This window comes from Panthera pardus, unplaced genomic scaffold (assembly GCF_024362965.1).
Source record: "Panthera pardus isolate Hobbes unplaced genomic scaffold, ASM2436296v1 HiC_scaffold_17, whole genome shotgun sequence".
NCBI classification, from domain to species: Eukaryota; Metazoa; Chordata; class Mammalia; order Carnivora; family Felidae; genus Panthera; species Panthera pardus.
Genome location: NW_026526732.1, coordinates 151,041,583 through 151,057,100, shown reverse-complemented (window position 1 = coordinate 151,057,100; position 15,518 = coordinate 151,041,583). Strand labels below are relative to the sequence as shown.

General features: G+C 43.2%; 2 protein-coding genes across 2 annotated transcripts; both read left to right on the top strand.

The window, feature by feature from the left end:
- The first annotated feature begins 6,546 nt into the window (after window positions 1-6,546).
- Window positions 6,547-7,407, top strand: LOC109249400 (WASH complex subunit 1-like). The gene has a single exon (XM_019419769.2). It carries the CDS (start codon window positions 6,685-6,687, stop codon window positions 7,189-7,191), a length of 507 nt encoding a protein of 168 aa, XP_019275314.1. The 5' UTR covers window positions 6,547-6,684; the 3' UTR covers window positions 7,192-7,407.
- A 29-nt stretch (window positions 7,408-7,436) lies between these two features.
- On the top strand, window positions 7,437-8,842 carry LOC109249401 (DLA class I histocompatibility antigen, A9/A9 alpha chain-like). Its single transcript, XM_053905297.1, has one exon. It carries the CDS (start codon window positions 7,505-7,507, stop codon window positions 7,769-7,771), a length of 267 nt encoding a protein of 88 aa, XP_053761272.1. The 5' UTR covers window positions 7,437-7,504; the 3' UTR covers window positions 7,772-8,842.
- The last annotated feature ends 6,676 nt before the right edge of the window (window positions 8,843-15,518 follow it).

The following is a 15,518-nucleotide window of genomic DNA, read 5'->3' as shown; positions in this document are numbered from 1 at the left end:
AAATCAGAAGGAATTGCTCTGAACCATGAGCCCTGATTGGCCCATGGCAGATTCTAGTGTTAAAAAGAGTAAAAGGGGGCTTCTTGGTGGATTGAGTGTCTGACTCTTAGTTTGGGTTCAGGTCATGATCTTTCAGTTCATGAGTTCGAGTCCAATGTCAGGCTTTGTGCTGATAGCTCAGAGCCTGGAGCCTGCTTCGGATTTTGTGTCTCCCTCTCTCTCATCCCTTCCCCTGCTCACACTCTGTCTCTCTTTCTCTCTCAAAATTAAATATTTTTTAAAATAAATAAAATAAAGAAGAGTTAACACCGATTCTTTTGTAGCTGTTCCAAAAAATAGAAATGGAAGGAAAACTTCCAAACTCATTCTACAAGGCCAGCATTACCTTGATTCCAAAACCAAAAACCCCACTGAAAAGAACTACAGACCGATTTTCCTGATGAACATGGATACAAAAGCTCTCAACAAGATACTAGGAAACCATATCCAACAATACATTAAAAGAATTATTTATCACAACCAAGTGGAATTTATACCTGGGATGCAGGGCTCATTCAATATCCACAAATCAATTAATGTGATACATCACATTAATAAAAGAAAGGATTAGAACCACATGATCCTCACAATAGATACAGAAAAAGCATTTGACAAAATAAAGCATCCTTTCTTGATAAAAACCCTCAAGAAAGTAGGGATAGAACAATCATACTTCAAGATCATAAAAGCCATATATGAAAGACCCACCACTAATATCATCCTCAGTGTGGAAAAACTGAGAGCTTTCTCCCTAAGGTCAGAAACATGAAAAGGATATCCACTCTCACCACTGTTATTCAACATAGTGTTGGAAGTCCTAGCTTCAGCAATCAGACAACACAAAGGAATAAAAGGCATCCAAATTGGAAAGGAGAAAGTTAAACTTTCACTCTTTGCAAATGACATGATACCCTATATGGAAAACCCAAAAGACTCCACCAAAAAGTGCTAGAACTGATACATGAATTCAGCAACATCACAAGATATAAAATCAATGTACAGAAATTGGTTGCATTTCTATACACCAATAGCGAAGCAGCAGAAAGAGAAATCAAGGAATCGATTCCATTTACAATTGTGCCACAAACCATAAAATACCTAGGAATACACCTTACCAAAGAAGTGAAAAACTTATATGCTGAAAACTATAGAAAGTTTGTAAAAGAAATTGAAGAAGACACAAAGAAATGGGAAAACATTTCATGTTCCTGGATTGGAAAAACAAATATTGTTAAAATGTCAACACTACACAAAGCAATCTACATATTCAATGCAGTCCCTATCAAAATAATATCAGAATTCTTCACAGAGCTAGAACAAACAATCCTAAATTTGTATGGAACTACAAATGACCCCGAATAGCCAAAGTAAGGTTGAAAAAGAAAACCAAAGCTGGAGGCATCACAATCCTGATCTTTAACCTGTATCACAAAGTTGTAGTTATCAAGTCAGTATGGTTCTGGGCACAAAAACAGACATATTGATCAATGAAACCGAATAGCAAACCCAGAAGTGGACCCACAAACATACAGCCAACTAAATTTGACTAATCAGGAAAGAATATCCAATGCATAAAAGACAGTCTTCAGGAAATGTTGGGAAAACTGGACAGGAAGGTGCAAAAAAATGAAACTGAGCCACTGTCTTACACTATACACAAAAGTAAACTCAGAATGGATTATAGATCTAAATGTGAGACAGGAAGCCATCAAAATCCTGGAGGAGAAAACAGGAAAAAACCTCTTTGACCTCGGCCACAGCAACTTCTTACTTGAAATGTCTCCAGAGGCATAGGAAATAAAAGCAAAAATGAACTATTGGGACCTCATCAAGAGAAAAAGCTTCTGCACGGTGAAGGAAACAATCAGCAAAACTAAAAGGCCACCAAAAGAATGGGAGAAGATATTTGCAAATGACATATCAGATAAAGGGTTAGTATCCAAAATCTATAAAGCACTTATCAAACTCAACACACACACACACACACACACACACACACACAGTCTAGTGAAGAAATGGGCAAAAGACATGAGTAGATACTTCTCCAAAGAAGACATCCAGATGGTTCACAGACACATGAAAAAAACGCTCAATATCACTCATCAGGGAAATGCAAATCAAAACCCCAATGAGGTACCACCTCACACCTGTCAGAATGGCTAACATTAACAAATCAAGCAACAGATGTTGGTAAGGATGCAGAGAAAGAGGATCTCTTTTGCACTGTTGGTGGGAATGCAAACTGGTGCAGCCACTCTGGAAAACAGTATGGAGATTCCTCAAATAATTAAAAATAGAACTACCCGCGGGGCACCTGGGTGGCTCAGTCAGTTGAGAGCCTGACTTCGGCTCAGGTCACGATCTCATGGTTCGTGGGTTCAAGCCCCACATTGGGCTCTGTGCTGACAGCTCAGAGCCTGGAGCCTGCTTCCAATTCTGTGTCTCCCTCTCTCTCTGCCGCTCCCCTGCTCATGTTCTGTCTCTCTCTCTATCTCAAAAATAAACATAAAAAAAATAGAACTACCCTGCGACCCAACAATTTCACTACTTGGAATTTATCCAAAGGATACAGGTGTGCTGATTCAAAGGGGCACATGCACCCCAATTTTTATAGCAACACTATCAACAATAGCATACAATAGCATACAATAGTATGGAAAGAGCCCAAATGTCCATCGACTGATGAATGGATAAAGAAGATGTGGCATATATATACAATCGAATATTATTCAGCCATCAAAAAGAATGAAATCTTGCCATTTGCAACAACGTGGATAGAACTAGAATGTATTATGCTAAGTGAAATAAGCCAGTCAAAGACAAATGTGTGATTTCACTCATATGTGGAATTTAAGATACAAAACAGATGAACATAAGGGAAAGAAACAAAAATAATATAATAACAGATAGGGAGGAAAGCCTAAAATTATCAAGAGAACCTTAAAACATTATCATAAAAACTCTTAAATACAGAGAACAAACTGAGGGCTTGTTCTGGCAGAATGTTGGGTGGAGGGATGAGATAAATGGGCAAGGGACATTGAGGACCTTGTTGAGATGAGCACTGGGTGTTATATGTAAGTGATGAATCATTAAATTCTATACCTGAAATCATTATTACACTATATGTTAACTAACTTGGATTTAAATTAAATAAATAAATGTATGTATGTTTATCAAACTCAACACCCAAAAACAAATAATCAAGTTAAGAAATGGGCAGAAGACATGAATAGACATTTACCAAAGAAGATGAAAAGATTCTCATCGGGGCACCTGGGTGGCTCAGTCGGTTAAGCGTCCGACTTCAGCTCAGGTCACGATCTCGTGGTCCGTGAGTTCAAGCCCCGCGTCAGGCTCTGGGCTGATGGCTCAGAGCCTGGAGCCTGCTTCCGATTCTGTGTCTCCCCCTCTCTCTGCCCCCCCCCCCGTTCATGCTCTGTCTCTCTCTGTCTCAAAAATAAATAAACGTTGGGGCGCCTGGGTGGTGCAGTCGGTTAAGCGTCCGACTTCAGCCAGGTCACGATCTCGCAGTCCATGAGTTCGAGCCCCGCGTCAGGCTCTGGGCTGATGGCTCGGAGCCTGGAGCCTGTTTCCGATTCTGTATCTCCCTCTCTCTCTGCCCCTCCCCCGTTCATGCTCTGTCTCTCTCTGTCCCAAAAATAAATAAAAAACGTTGAAAAAAAATTTTAAATAAATAAATAAACGTTAAAAAAAATAATAATAAATAAAAAAAAAAAAGAAAAGATTCTCATCATCACTAATCATCAGGGAAATACAAATGAAAACTACAAGTATGGAAATTAAGGAGTGCACTTATTATGAGCACCACGTGTTGTATGGAAGTACTGAATCACTATATTGTACACCTGAAACTAATATTACACTGTACGTTAATTAACTTGAATTTAAATTTAAAAATTTTAGAAAGAAAAGAATTGAACTGCTTAACACACTAGTCACATTTCAAGAACTCAATAGCCACATATAGCTTGTGGCAACCATATTGGACAGCACAGATTAAAAAATTCCTTCTTTATGTAACGTTTTATTCTATAGTACTCTTCTTCAAGATTTGTGTGCCTCAAGTCGGGTACATAAGACCCATGTGAAATGAAAAGTCCACTGTTTTTACTCTTATTGACTACATCAGATTTCTTTCTGGGATATGAATACATATTAATGTCATGTAAAACAAAAACAAAGTTAGGTTATGTATGAGTTTGACACCTTCAGGCACAAATTGTTCCCAGTTACAAAGGAGAACCACCAGTCCCTCTATATCCCTTCCCAGACTGGGAACACTGATATCACATTTCGGGGGGGGGGGGGGTGAGTTCTCCTTTAGATAAGCCCAGGGGCTAAGCTTTAAGCTCAGTTTTGGTATGCATGGAGTCTAGCTCAAGTAAATGGATTCTGTTAAGTGAAGAGGAGGCAAAGACAGGGACCAGCTAGGAGACTCTCCTTAGATGGTTCAGAACAGCAGTTCTCAAAAGTGTGGTCCATGGAACCTTTGAAGTCAGTGACACCCTTTCATGGCATCCATTATGTTAAAACTATTCTCATAACATTACTTATATTATTTGCTTTTTCACTATGTTGACATTTTCACTGAGCCAAAATTTAGCAAGAAAGGAGGTTATAAGTCCAAATTACAATAGTGCTTATTCTTTGCCCCCACTTCCTTATATTTGGAAAATAATTTTTTAAACTACACTCAGTTTGAAGCATTATAGCTAGGGCACCTGGGTGGCTCAGTCATTTGAGCATCTGACTCTTGATTTCAGCTCAGGTCATAAACCCAGGTGGTGGTATTGAGCTCGGTGACAGGCTCCACGCTGGGCATGGAGACTGCTTAAGATTCTCTCTCTCTCTCTCTCTCTCTCTCTCTCTCACCCCCCTCCCTCTGTCCCTCACTCCAACTTGCACTCTCTCTCTAAAATAAATAAGCATTCTAGCTGAAGCATTAAAAATTATCTTTACTAAATTATCTTCAAATCCACATTTTAAAAATATATGAAAACATGGGATATACCCATAAATCATTTCTGTTACATTCCTAAATACTGTTTCTCAAGGAATGTCATGTGTATGAACCAAAATAGCCTCTTTTTGTATGGAATGCCATTTTTACTTGACGTAATGAATGCCACAGAAACTTGGATTATTTAGACTTGTGTAGGTGGAAGTTTCTTAAAAATGAACATGAGCCTGTCCCTTCAAGAAAATTAACTAACAGATGACAACTGACAGTTACTTGTTGCCTTGATAAAATGTCAGCTCTCTAGACAAAACCAGAATTTTGGAAAACTTTGTACCACCAATAAGGTTAACAGTTTCCCAGTACTGACAAACTTTTCTGTTGGGACCTATGGCAATATTAAGACCAATGTGATTTTTTCGATAATTTGACTCCAGTGTAATCAATACTGGAAGATCTATATAATTTAGTGAAACAAAGCCTTTCTTTAAAAATCATGAATTAGGAGAGCCTGGGTGGTTCAGTCAGTTAAGCCTCTGACTGGCTCAGGTCATGATCTCGAGAGTTGGAACCCCACATTGGGCTGTCTGCCATTAGCACAGAGACCACTTCGGGTCCTGTCTCCCTCTCTCTGCTCCTCTGCTTCTCTCTCTCTCTCTCTCTCAAAAACAAACATTTAAAAAATAAGTAAATAAAATAAAAACATTTACATTGAAATAATAAAAGAAATAAAAATCATGAATTACTACAAGATCCAGACAATGTGCAAGACAAGCCTATAGATTTGAATGTAACAGAATAAGAAATACTCACTGATACTGTTTCAGATTCCACTCTGCAAATAACCTTTGAGAAAGTATGACTTGTGTACTTTTAACTTATTATCAAAGATGGATATCCACAGTTATCTGAAAAGGTATTAAAATACTACTCCTACATATTTGTGCAAGGCTGTATATTTCTTCGTATACTTCAAAAATAACATTAAATGCAGAAGCAAATACGAACATCCAACAGTCTTCTAATGTGATAGACAAAAAAAATAGTTGCAAAAATGCAAAAATACAAAGATCCAATCTTTTCACTACCCTGTTTATTTTGAGATGTAGTTTTTTTTCATAAAAATAATTATTTACTTAACATGCAATGGCTTATTAATATCATTCAAAATGAGTTCATAAAAATTTTTTTAAAACCTGTTTTATTTCTACTATGGTAAACACTGATAGATACAACCCACATACACAAAATTATACTTACTAATTTGTAAGACAATTTGTAAGACTGTATAGATATCCTGAAAATAAAATGTCTGAGAATCACTGCCTCAGCAAGGAGACAATGTGACAAGAGCACTCCCATACTGGGGAAAAGGTGTCAGGACAAAGTCCCAAATCCCTAGGCCTGTCTCTCAGGGTCTCAGGCCCCAGGGCGGTGTCGGGGGCGGGGAAGCCCAGTGTTGGGGAGTCCCTATCTCCCCTGGTTTCACTTCTCCCTGTCACAACCTATGTCAGGTCCTTCTACCGGGATACTCATGATTCGGCCCCAGTTCGCTCTCCCGTTGTGTGTAGGGTTTCTAGGGAACCCAATCAGCGACACCATCGTTCAGGGTTATAGTGTAATCACTGGAAGGGCGGCGACTTAGCTTCTCCGCAAAACATGAGATGTCAGTCTTGCGTCCCAGACCCCTCCTCCTGCTGCTGTCGGGGACCCTGGCCCTGAGACCAGGACGGATGAGTGAGGGGTCGGGAGAGAAAACGCCCCAGCGTGGGCGGAGGCAGGGGACCGCTAGACGGAAAGGCTGCTCCACCGCCTCGGACCCAGAGCTCTCACCTCCGCCTCACCCACCCCTTGGTCCCGACTCTTCTCCAACCTGCCACCCCTCTTCCGTCCCACAAGCCCCCTCGTCCGTGCCCTCCCGGCCGCCTCCCCCTAGGACCCGGGCCCCACGCCGAGAGGAGGGTCGGGAGGGGTCTCACCCCTCGGCGCCCACAGGCTCCCACTCCCTGAGGTATTTCCACACCGCGGTGTCCCGGCCGGGCCGCGGGGAGCCCGGGTACTTGGAAGTCGGCTACGTGGACGACACGCAGTTCGTGCGGTTCGACAGAGACACCCCGAGTTCGGTGATGGAGCCGCGGTTGCAGTGGGTGGACCAGGAGGGGCCGGAGTAGTGGGAGCAGCAGACGCAGAACTTCAGGACCCGCACACAAACTCTTCAAGTGAGGCTGAATGAATTGCGTGTCCACTACAGCCAGAGCAAGGCCGGTGAGCGACCTGGGCCCGGGTCCAGGTCACGACCCCCGTCCCTCCGGACGCGCCAAGGTCGCCCCGAGTGTCTGGGTCCTAGTGCCACGCGGAGTCTGCGCCCCACCCCCGTCCTGCGAATAGGTAAGAGCCCCTGGGGACTGTACTCGGTTTGGTTTTCAGTTTAGGCTTTAATGATTGCAGGTCAGGGCGGGGCCAGTGTCTCACACCTTCCAAAGGATGACAGGCTGCGACGTGGGGCCTGATGGGCACTTCCTCTGCCGTTACCTTCGTGACACCTACGACCGCGCGGATTACATCACCCTGCGGGTGCCATGGCGGGACACCGCGCCGCACATCACCCGCTGCAAGTGGGAGGCAGCCGGTGAGGCGGAGCGCTACAGGTACTACCTGGAGGGCACGTGCATGGAGTGGTTCCTCAAGTATCTGGAGATGGGGAAGAAGACACTGCTGGAAGCAGATACAGGGACCACGAGGACTCCCTGATCTCCCATCCACTGCGGCTGGCTTTCCAGAGGAAGGGAAAATGGACTCAGTGTCAGAACAGCGCCCCTCCCACTGGTGGGAAGAGGGAGATCCGCCTCAGTGTATTCATATTCCTACTAGGGAGTGACTCCCTTAGAGGGCGATGAGGAACCCAGTCTCCTGGGTTGCAGATTGAGATCATCCCTGAAATAACCCATCAGCAGTTCCTTTGACCTGGGCAGCCACCTTGTGAACCATGATTTTTCTCTCAAGGCCTTGTTCTCCATCTGAGAACATCTTTGGGAGTCTGACTCCGTGTTTTCTGAGTCACTGACCCTCCACTGCAGTCACAAGACCATTAGAGTGTTCGCCATTTTAGACCTGCACACTCCTACCCTGGGCGCTCTCCCTGATTCCACATAATTCCACATCCTGAAGTCTAGGCTGGTCTGGCTCTTGTGCTTTTTCCTTCCAAACCAATTATCCTTTCCATTGTCGGGATGGTCATATGAAAGCAACCCAAAGTGTGATTTTCTGATTCTTCTTCCTCATAACCCCCAAAAGACATATGACCTACCATCCCATGAGGTCTCCCTGAGGTGCTGGGCCCTGGGCTTCTATCCTGTGGAGATCACCCTGACCTGGCAGCGTGATGGGGAGGCCCACACCCAGGACACAGAGCTTGTGGAGACAAGACCTACAGAAGATGGGACCTTCAGAAGTGGGCAGTTGTGGTGGTACCTTCTAGAGAAGAGCAGAGGTACACATGCCATGTGCAGCACAAGGGGCTGCCCAAGCCCACCACCTTGAGATGGAATAAGGAGGGTTTGGGGTGGAGCCTCTTCTCACAGAAAGTAGCTCTTCTGTAGAACATCAGCGAGGTCATGATCCAAGCCTGAAGTCTGGGCCCTTCACCTTCCTTTCCCTTCCCATGAACTGCCTCCTCAGCCCATCATCCCCATCATGGGCATCGTTGCTGGCCAGGTTCTCCTTGTGGTCACTGTAGCTGTGGCAGTTGGAGCTGTGATGTGGAGAAAGAAGCATTCAGGTAGAGAAAGGAGTTGGGAGGAATCTGAGTTTTCTTATCCCACTGGGAGGTTTCAAACCCCAGACTAAAGTTTGTCCTGCTTTGTTAATGAGATGTGTTTCCTCACTGTGTAGCCAATTACTAACTCTTTAGTAGACTTGTGCAAATGAAGACGTTTTTCACCTTTATATTCTGATGTTGGGGACCTGATCCCCAGCAGCTGAAGGTCAAGGGAAATTCCCTGATGTAGACAGACCTCCAGGAAGACAGTTGGTCCAGTGCTCCTATATATCCTTTTTTCATGCTTACCAATACAGCTGTGACTCTTCAGTAAGAATTTTGGAAACTTTGATTTGGTACAGGACTAGGGTATTCCTCTGGATACCATGGCCCAGTCCTCTCCCTGGTCTCTGACATGTTTTCTTCCCACAGGTGGAAAAGGAGGGTGCTAGTCACAGGCAAAGAGTATGGAGTGATCTTTGAGACCTTGGGTAGTGTAGATGGGACCCCATGGGATAGCTAATCCACCTCATAGCTCCTCCTTTAATCTCCTATGGGTTCTGACCACATCGTGTTTGTTCTACGCCAAATAGTGACAGTGCCCAGAGTTCTGGTGTGTCTCTCAGAACTCCTAAAGGTGAGACCCCGGAGGGCCTGAAGTGGGGAGGGGTTGGGGCAGAGAGGACATGAGTGGGTTACGAGGATTCTTTGAGTGGGACATTATAAGCAAGTGATGGGCTGTTGAGATATAAACACTTACATGATTGACCTGAATTTGTTCATTATTTTCTTTCACAGTGTGAGCCAGCTGCCTTGTAGGGGACTGAGTGATGCAAGATTTGCTCACACTTCCACCTTTTTGACATCAAGAGCCCTGGACATTTCTATCTGCTAAAAATGTCTGAATGTGTCTGTGTTCCTATTAGCATAATGTGAAGAGGTGGGAAAATTGTCCCACTGCTATCCATCAGTGGGGGACCTCTCCCCAAAACTGATCTGCTTTTCTGTTCCAGCAGAGGTGGGACTGGGTCATCTCCACCCGTCTTTAATTTTTCCCCCCTATTCTTGTCATATGGGACCGATTTCCTATTCTTGTCTCAACTCCTGAAGTTGAGACAGGAAATAAATGGAAGCACTGAGAATCTTCCAGAATCTGCATGATTGCTGTGCTGAGTCTGTTGTAGTTCAGATATAAGGCTGTGAGAAGCCAAGTGTGGATGGAACTGGCCTGGTCAGTGGTCAGTGCTTTGTGGGCTTTGACATGATCACTCCTCAGTTGAGTCATCTTGCTACTCCCTTGTCCTTGTCCCTTCAGTGGAACCTTGTCCCACCAGGACCTGTAATCACAGGACTCAGACATCACCTGTCTATTGGACCAAAGGCAGCAAGAGCTTCCTCTGACCAGGTCAGCCTAGGCTCTGGCCTGGATCAGGCCCTCAGCCCCCAACTTTTGGGGTTTTTCCTTTACTTATATAGAGAATGAGGCCTATTCTTCCTCTTCTGTATGAATTCTGGTCTAATTTTCCCTTGATGTCCCCCAGTCGGTGGCCATTGCTGGGGTCCTTTGGCCTCTCATTGTTCCCATAAGACCCAGTAAGCCCCTGCACACAGAAGTGTCTATGGTACTGAAAGATGAATTTTCAGATTCATCCATCTCTTCTTTGAGGGCTCTTCTGGATTATTCTTTCAGTCTTTTCCCCCATCATTTTTAAAAAGCAGATTCTGGGGACAGAGAAAGGGTGCAATAATTTCTTATCCTTATTAAATTCCAGGAAGGAGTCCAAAATCTATAAAGAACTTACCAAACTCAACATCCAAGAATAATCTAGTGAAGAAATGGGCAGAAGACATGAATAGACACTTTTCTTTTTAAAAAAAATTTTTAAATGTAATTTATTGTCAAATTGGCTAACATACAGTGTGTACAGTGTGCTCTTGGTTTTGGGGGTAGATTCCTGTGGTTCATCGCTTATATCCAACATCCAGTGCTCATCCCAACAAGTGCCCTCCTCAATGCCCATCACCCATTTTCCCCTTTCCCCACACCATCTACCCTCAGTTTGTTCTCTGTATTTAAAAGTCTCTTATGTTTTGCCTCCCTCCCTCTCTGTTTGTAACTTTTTTTTCCCATTCCCTTCCCCCATGGTCTTCTGTTAAGTTTCTCAAGTTCCACAATGCTATGTGCCTTTCTCTAACCGACTTATTTCACTCAGCATAATACCTTCCAGTTCCATCCATGTTGCTGCAAATGGCATGATTTCATTCTTCTTCATTGCCAAGTAGTATTCCATTGTACATATAAACCACATCTTCTTTATCCATTCATCAGTTGATGGACATTTAGGCTCTTTCCATAATTTGACTATTGTTGAAAGCATTGAATAGACACTTTCCCAAAGAAGACATCCAGATGGCCAACAGACACATGAAAAGATGCTCAACATTGCTCATCATCAGGGAAATACAAATCAAAACGACACTGAGATACCACCTCCCACCAATCAGAGTGGCTAAAATTAACAACTCAGGAAACAACAAATGTTGGTGAGGATGTGGAGAAACGGGAAACCTCTTGTACTGTTGGTGGGAATGCAAACTGGTGCAGCCACTCTGGAAACAGTATGGAGGTTCCTCAAAAATTTAAAAATAGAATTACCCTACGGCCCAGCAATAGCACTACTAGGAATTTATCCAAAGTATAGAGGAATGATACTTCATAGGGGCACATATACCTCAGTGTTTATAGCAGTGCTATCAACAAAAGCCAAATTATGTAAAGACCCCAAATGTCCATCAACTGATGAATGGGTAAAGATGTAATATATATATATATATATATATATATATATATATATATATATACACACACACACACACACACACACACACACACACACACACATACATATACAATGGAATACTACTCAGCAATTAGAATGAAATCTTGCCATTTGCAACAACGTGGATGGAACTGGAGGATATTATGCTAAGTGAAATAAGTCCGTCGGAGAAAGAGATCACATGTTTTCACCCATATGTGGAATTTGAGAAACTTAACAGAAGACCATGAAGGAAGGGAAGGGAAAAAATAGCTTCAAACAGAGAGGGAGGCAAACCATAAGAGACTCTTAAACAGAGAACAAACTGAGGGTTGATAGGGACTAGGAGGGAGGGTAAAATGAGTGATGGGCATTGAGGAGGGAACTTGTTGGGATGAACACTGGGTGTTGGGATGAATCATGGGAATCTACTCCAAAAGCCAAGAGCACACTGTATACATTGGATGTTAGCTAATTTGAATATAAATTATATTTTTAAAAAGACAAACATAATTTTTTAAAAGTGAAAATAAAATTGAATTGAAATATTGTTGAAAATTTTTTGAAATAAATAAATAAATAAATTTGTTAGTGTCTTCTCCGCTCACCTGCTGCTCCCCTGCCCTTGGCTCTAGAGCTCCTAGTTCTGGCTCCAACCTTAATTCCTAGAGGGAGAAAGCAGTGTCTAATCTGAATTCACATTTGTCTGCAATATATGACCCATAAGCCTAGGTACACCTTTTCTGAAGAGAGAACTGTAATTGTTCCCTGTGCTGTGCAGGAGGGATGGTGTGGGTGTAGGGATGGAGGAGGTGGGAGTAGCAGGGAGACCAGCACTGGTGAGAAAAGTCGTGGCTGCCACGAACAGCTGTGGCCTGAGGCTCATCTGGAAGAGACAGGTGCTCTATGCTGACCATTTATCCAACTGATAACTGAGTGTCAGATACAGGAACAGTATTATAGCACGTAGGACACCTAAGAACTAAAAACAGGCAAAATTTTCCCACAATGTGGGGCATATGTTCTGGTAGTAAGGGACAGACTATGTGCTAATAAATAAGGAAAGGGTGTGTGTTAGAAGTTGGGAAGTGCTTTGAGGAAGGTGACCCAGAGAACGCCTGTGCAGGGACAGGGAAGGTGGCTACTTTACTACGGTGGTAACTGTGAGTCTCACTGAGGTGACCTTTTAGAGATTTAAAGACATGAAGGAATTGTTAAAGAGAACATCTGGGGGAAGTTCCTTCCAGGCAGGGGAACCTCCAGTGCACATACACTAGGGCAAGAGCAAGTCTTGTGTTCAAGGAATGGTGAGGCAGCTGCTGTGTCTGGAGCAGAGAACAGTTAAAATGAAGTCCAATGTCCAGGCCTTAGGATTAGAAGGGTTTTGACTTTTCTCTGAGTGAGATGTGGAGTTACCAGATAGTTTTGAATCTCCTTCTAAGGAGATTAGAAGCATCTATTTGCTGCTCTGCAGAATCAAAAGGTGAAGGGCAAGGAATCAGTAGGGGAAACTGTACATAACTAGTGCAGTGTTTCAGGAGGGAGAAGTTGGCTGTATGTATAGGGTGTGAGGAGGGAAAATAATAGAATTGACTGGTTTCTGGATATACTTAAAGATGGACTTTGCATCATTTCCTAATGGATTAATTCTGGGTTGTGAGAAGGAAGAATCGAGGGCATCCAATATTCCAGATGCAAGTAGAAATGTGGATTGCCTTCTGTGGAAACAGGGAAGACTCTGGAAGTAGGACATCTGGGAAAGCACAAGTACCCAATTTAGGAATGTCAAATCTGAGATGTCTATTAGAAATGCAAGTGAGGTTGGCAGTTGGATATAGAGTGCAGGGTAGGAGAAATATCTAGGTTGGATAAATAGATGTGGGAGGTGACACCATATAAATGATGTTTAGAGCCTTCAGCATAGATGAGGTCACCAAGGGAGTGATGGCCAAAGAAAAGAAAGGAACAGGACCAAACTATGGACTCCTTAGTACTAAGCAAGCTAATCAGAGCACACACACATACTGAACAGTTCTGGTTCTGCATCTAGGACACATAGACTAGGGAGGCCCAAACTTTAGTGTGCACAGGAATTTCCTGTCTGGAGTGCAGTGTGAAATTCTGGGTTTATAACAAGGTTGGTGCTGCTGCTGCTGGTCTTCGGATCACACACTGAGCAGCAAGCACATAAAGCAGGATTCCCACGTGGCTGTGCATCAGCCTCTCCTGTAAGGCTTATTAAGTAAGTGATTCCTGGGCCCACACCTAGCATTCTAAGATGGTAGGTCTGGGGAGAGACCTGAATATTTTGTAACAAATCCACAAGCAATCCTGGGCTCTACCAGATAGCGAAGCACTAAAGTCATTCATGAGAGCACTCATTGTAGGAAGAGGTCTTACATCCACACATTTTCTTCTCCCATGGGGTAAAGCCAGGTGGAAGATTTTGGAAGTGGTTATCCGCTCAACAAAAAAACTCTCATTGTTAAAAGAGTAGACCTTAAATGTTCCCACCACCACACACACACACACACACACACATACACACACACAAAAGTATGTGACATAATGCAAGTATTAACTCTATGGTAGCAATCATTTTGCAGTATATAAATTAATCAAATCAACAGGTTGTACACTTATGATATATGTCAATTATTTCTCAATAAAAGTGGAAAAAAATTCTGAATCTCTGCTCTCTGGAAGTATTCCCTCATGGATTTTTCACTCCTTGTTTTGAACAGATTCCAAGTTGTTTTAATTAAAACTATATAAGGAAACATCTATATATAGTCATATACATATCTTATAAACTATAAATATATAATATAAAAATATAAATTATATAGAACATAAATATTAAAACATTTTAAAATAAGTATATGAAATATAAAATATAAATTGTGTGTGTGTGTATAGAGTATTGGGCCTCATTTTATTCCAGAGAGTCATAGAACAGGCCTGAGGCCACACAACCAGGAACAGAATCCACAATTCCACCCTAGGTCAAGGCCCAAATAAGAATCACTGGCCCCTGGTGATGCTACTGTTCACACAACTCGACCTTGAGGCCAGGACTGCTATCACTGCTGCTCCTGACAGGTGGATGACATGACTGCCACTCACACCGTCTGTGCCAAATACATGCAGCACTGTCCCAGCTTCTCTGTCACCACATCCTGAGTCACAGTTGATGGTGGAGCCTCATGCCATTCCAAATGCAACATTTGGCATCATGATTTTGATCTGGATTCCTGGGGAGTGATCACCAACAATCTTTGACATGACCTCTTCATTTATGCTAGTCTCTGCATTTCTAGCCACAGCTCTGTGAGAGGCCATGCATTCAGGTGGTTCCCAAAGTCACCCCTGTTGTAGGCGACTCTAAGATGACTCCAATGTTCCCATCCTCTGGTATTCATGCCCTTGTGTGATATCTACTTTGAGAACTTAAGCTGGACCTAGTGACTTGCTGGTAACAAACAGAATAGGGTGAAATCATGCAATGTAAATGTGGGATCACCAGGACACAAGACATGAGGGACCTGGAATCAACTGTCTCAGGGTGGGCCAACCAAGCCAGGCTGGGTAAATACGGATTTCTGACAGAACCCAAAGACAAATGACCTTGTGTTCCTTTTCCATCTGAGGGATTTCTTCTCCAGTCTCAACCTCCACTACTACTGCCATCAGACAGGAGGAGGAGGAGGAAAGGTCACCAGCAGTGATTGCCATCCTGACTGGAATGAACAGGGGAACTCCGTAACAGTACAGGAAGGGAAGAGAAGAAACAAAGGCTCTCAAATGTAATACCTGGTGAGCCAAACATGCCCCCAGGGCAGCCCCATGGCTACAAAATGAGGAGAACAGTCTCCAGTCTCCCTGTGCTGTCCCTGGGGCCCAGCTCTCCCTTCCTCCAACC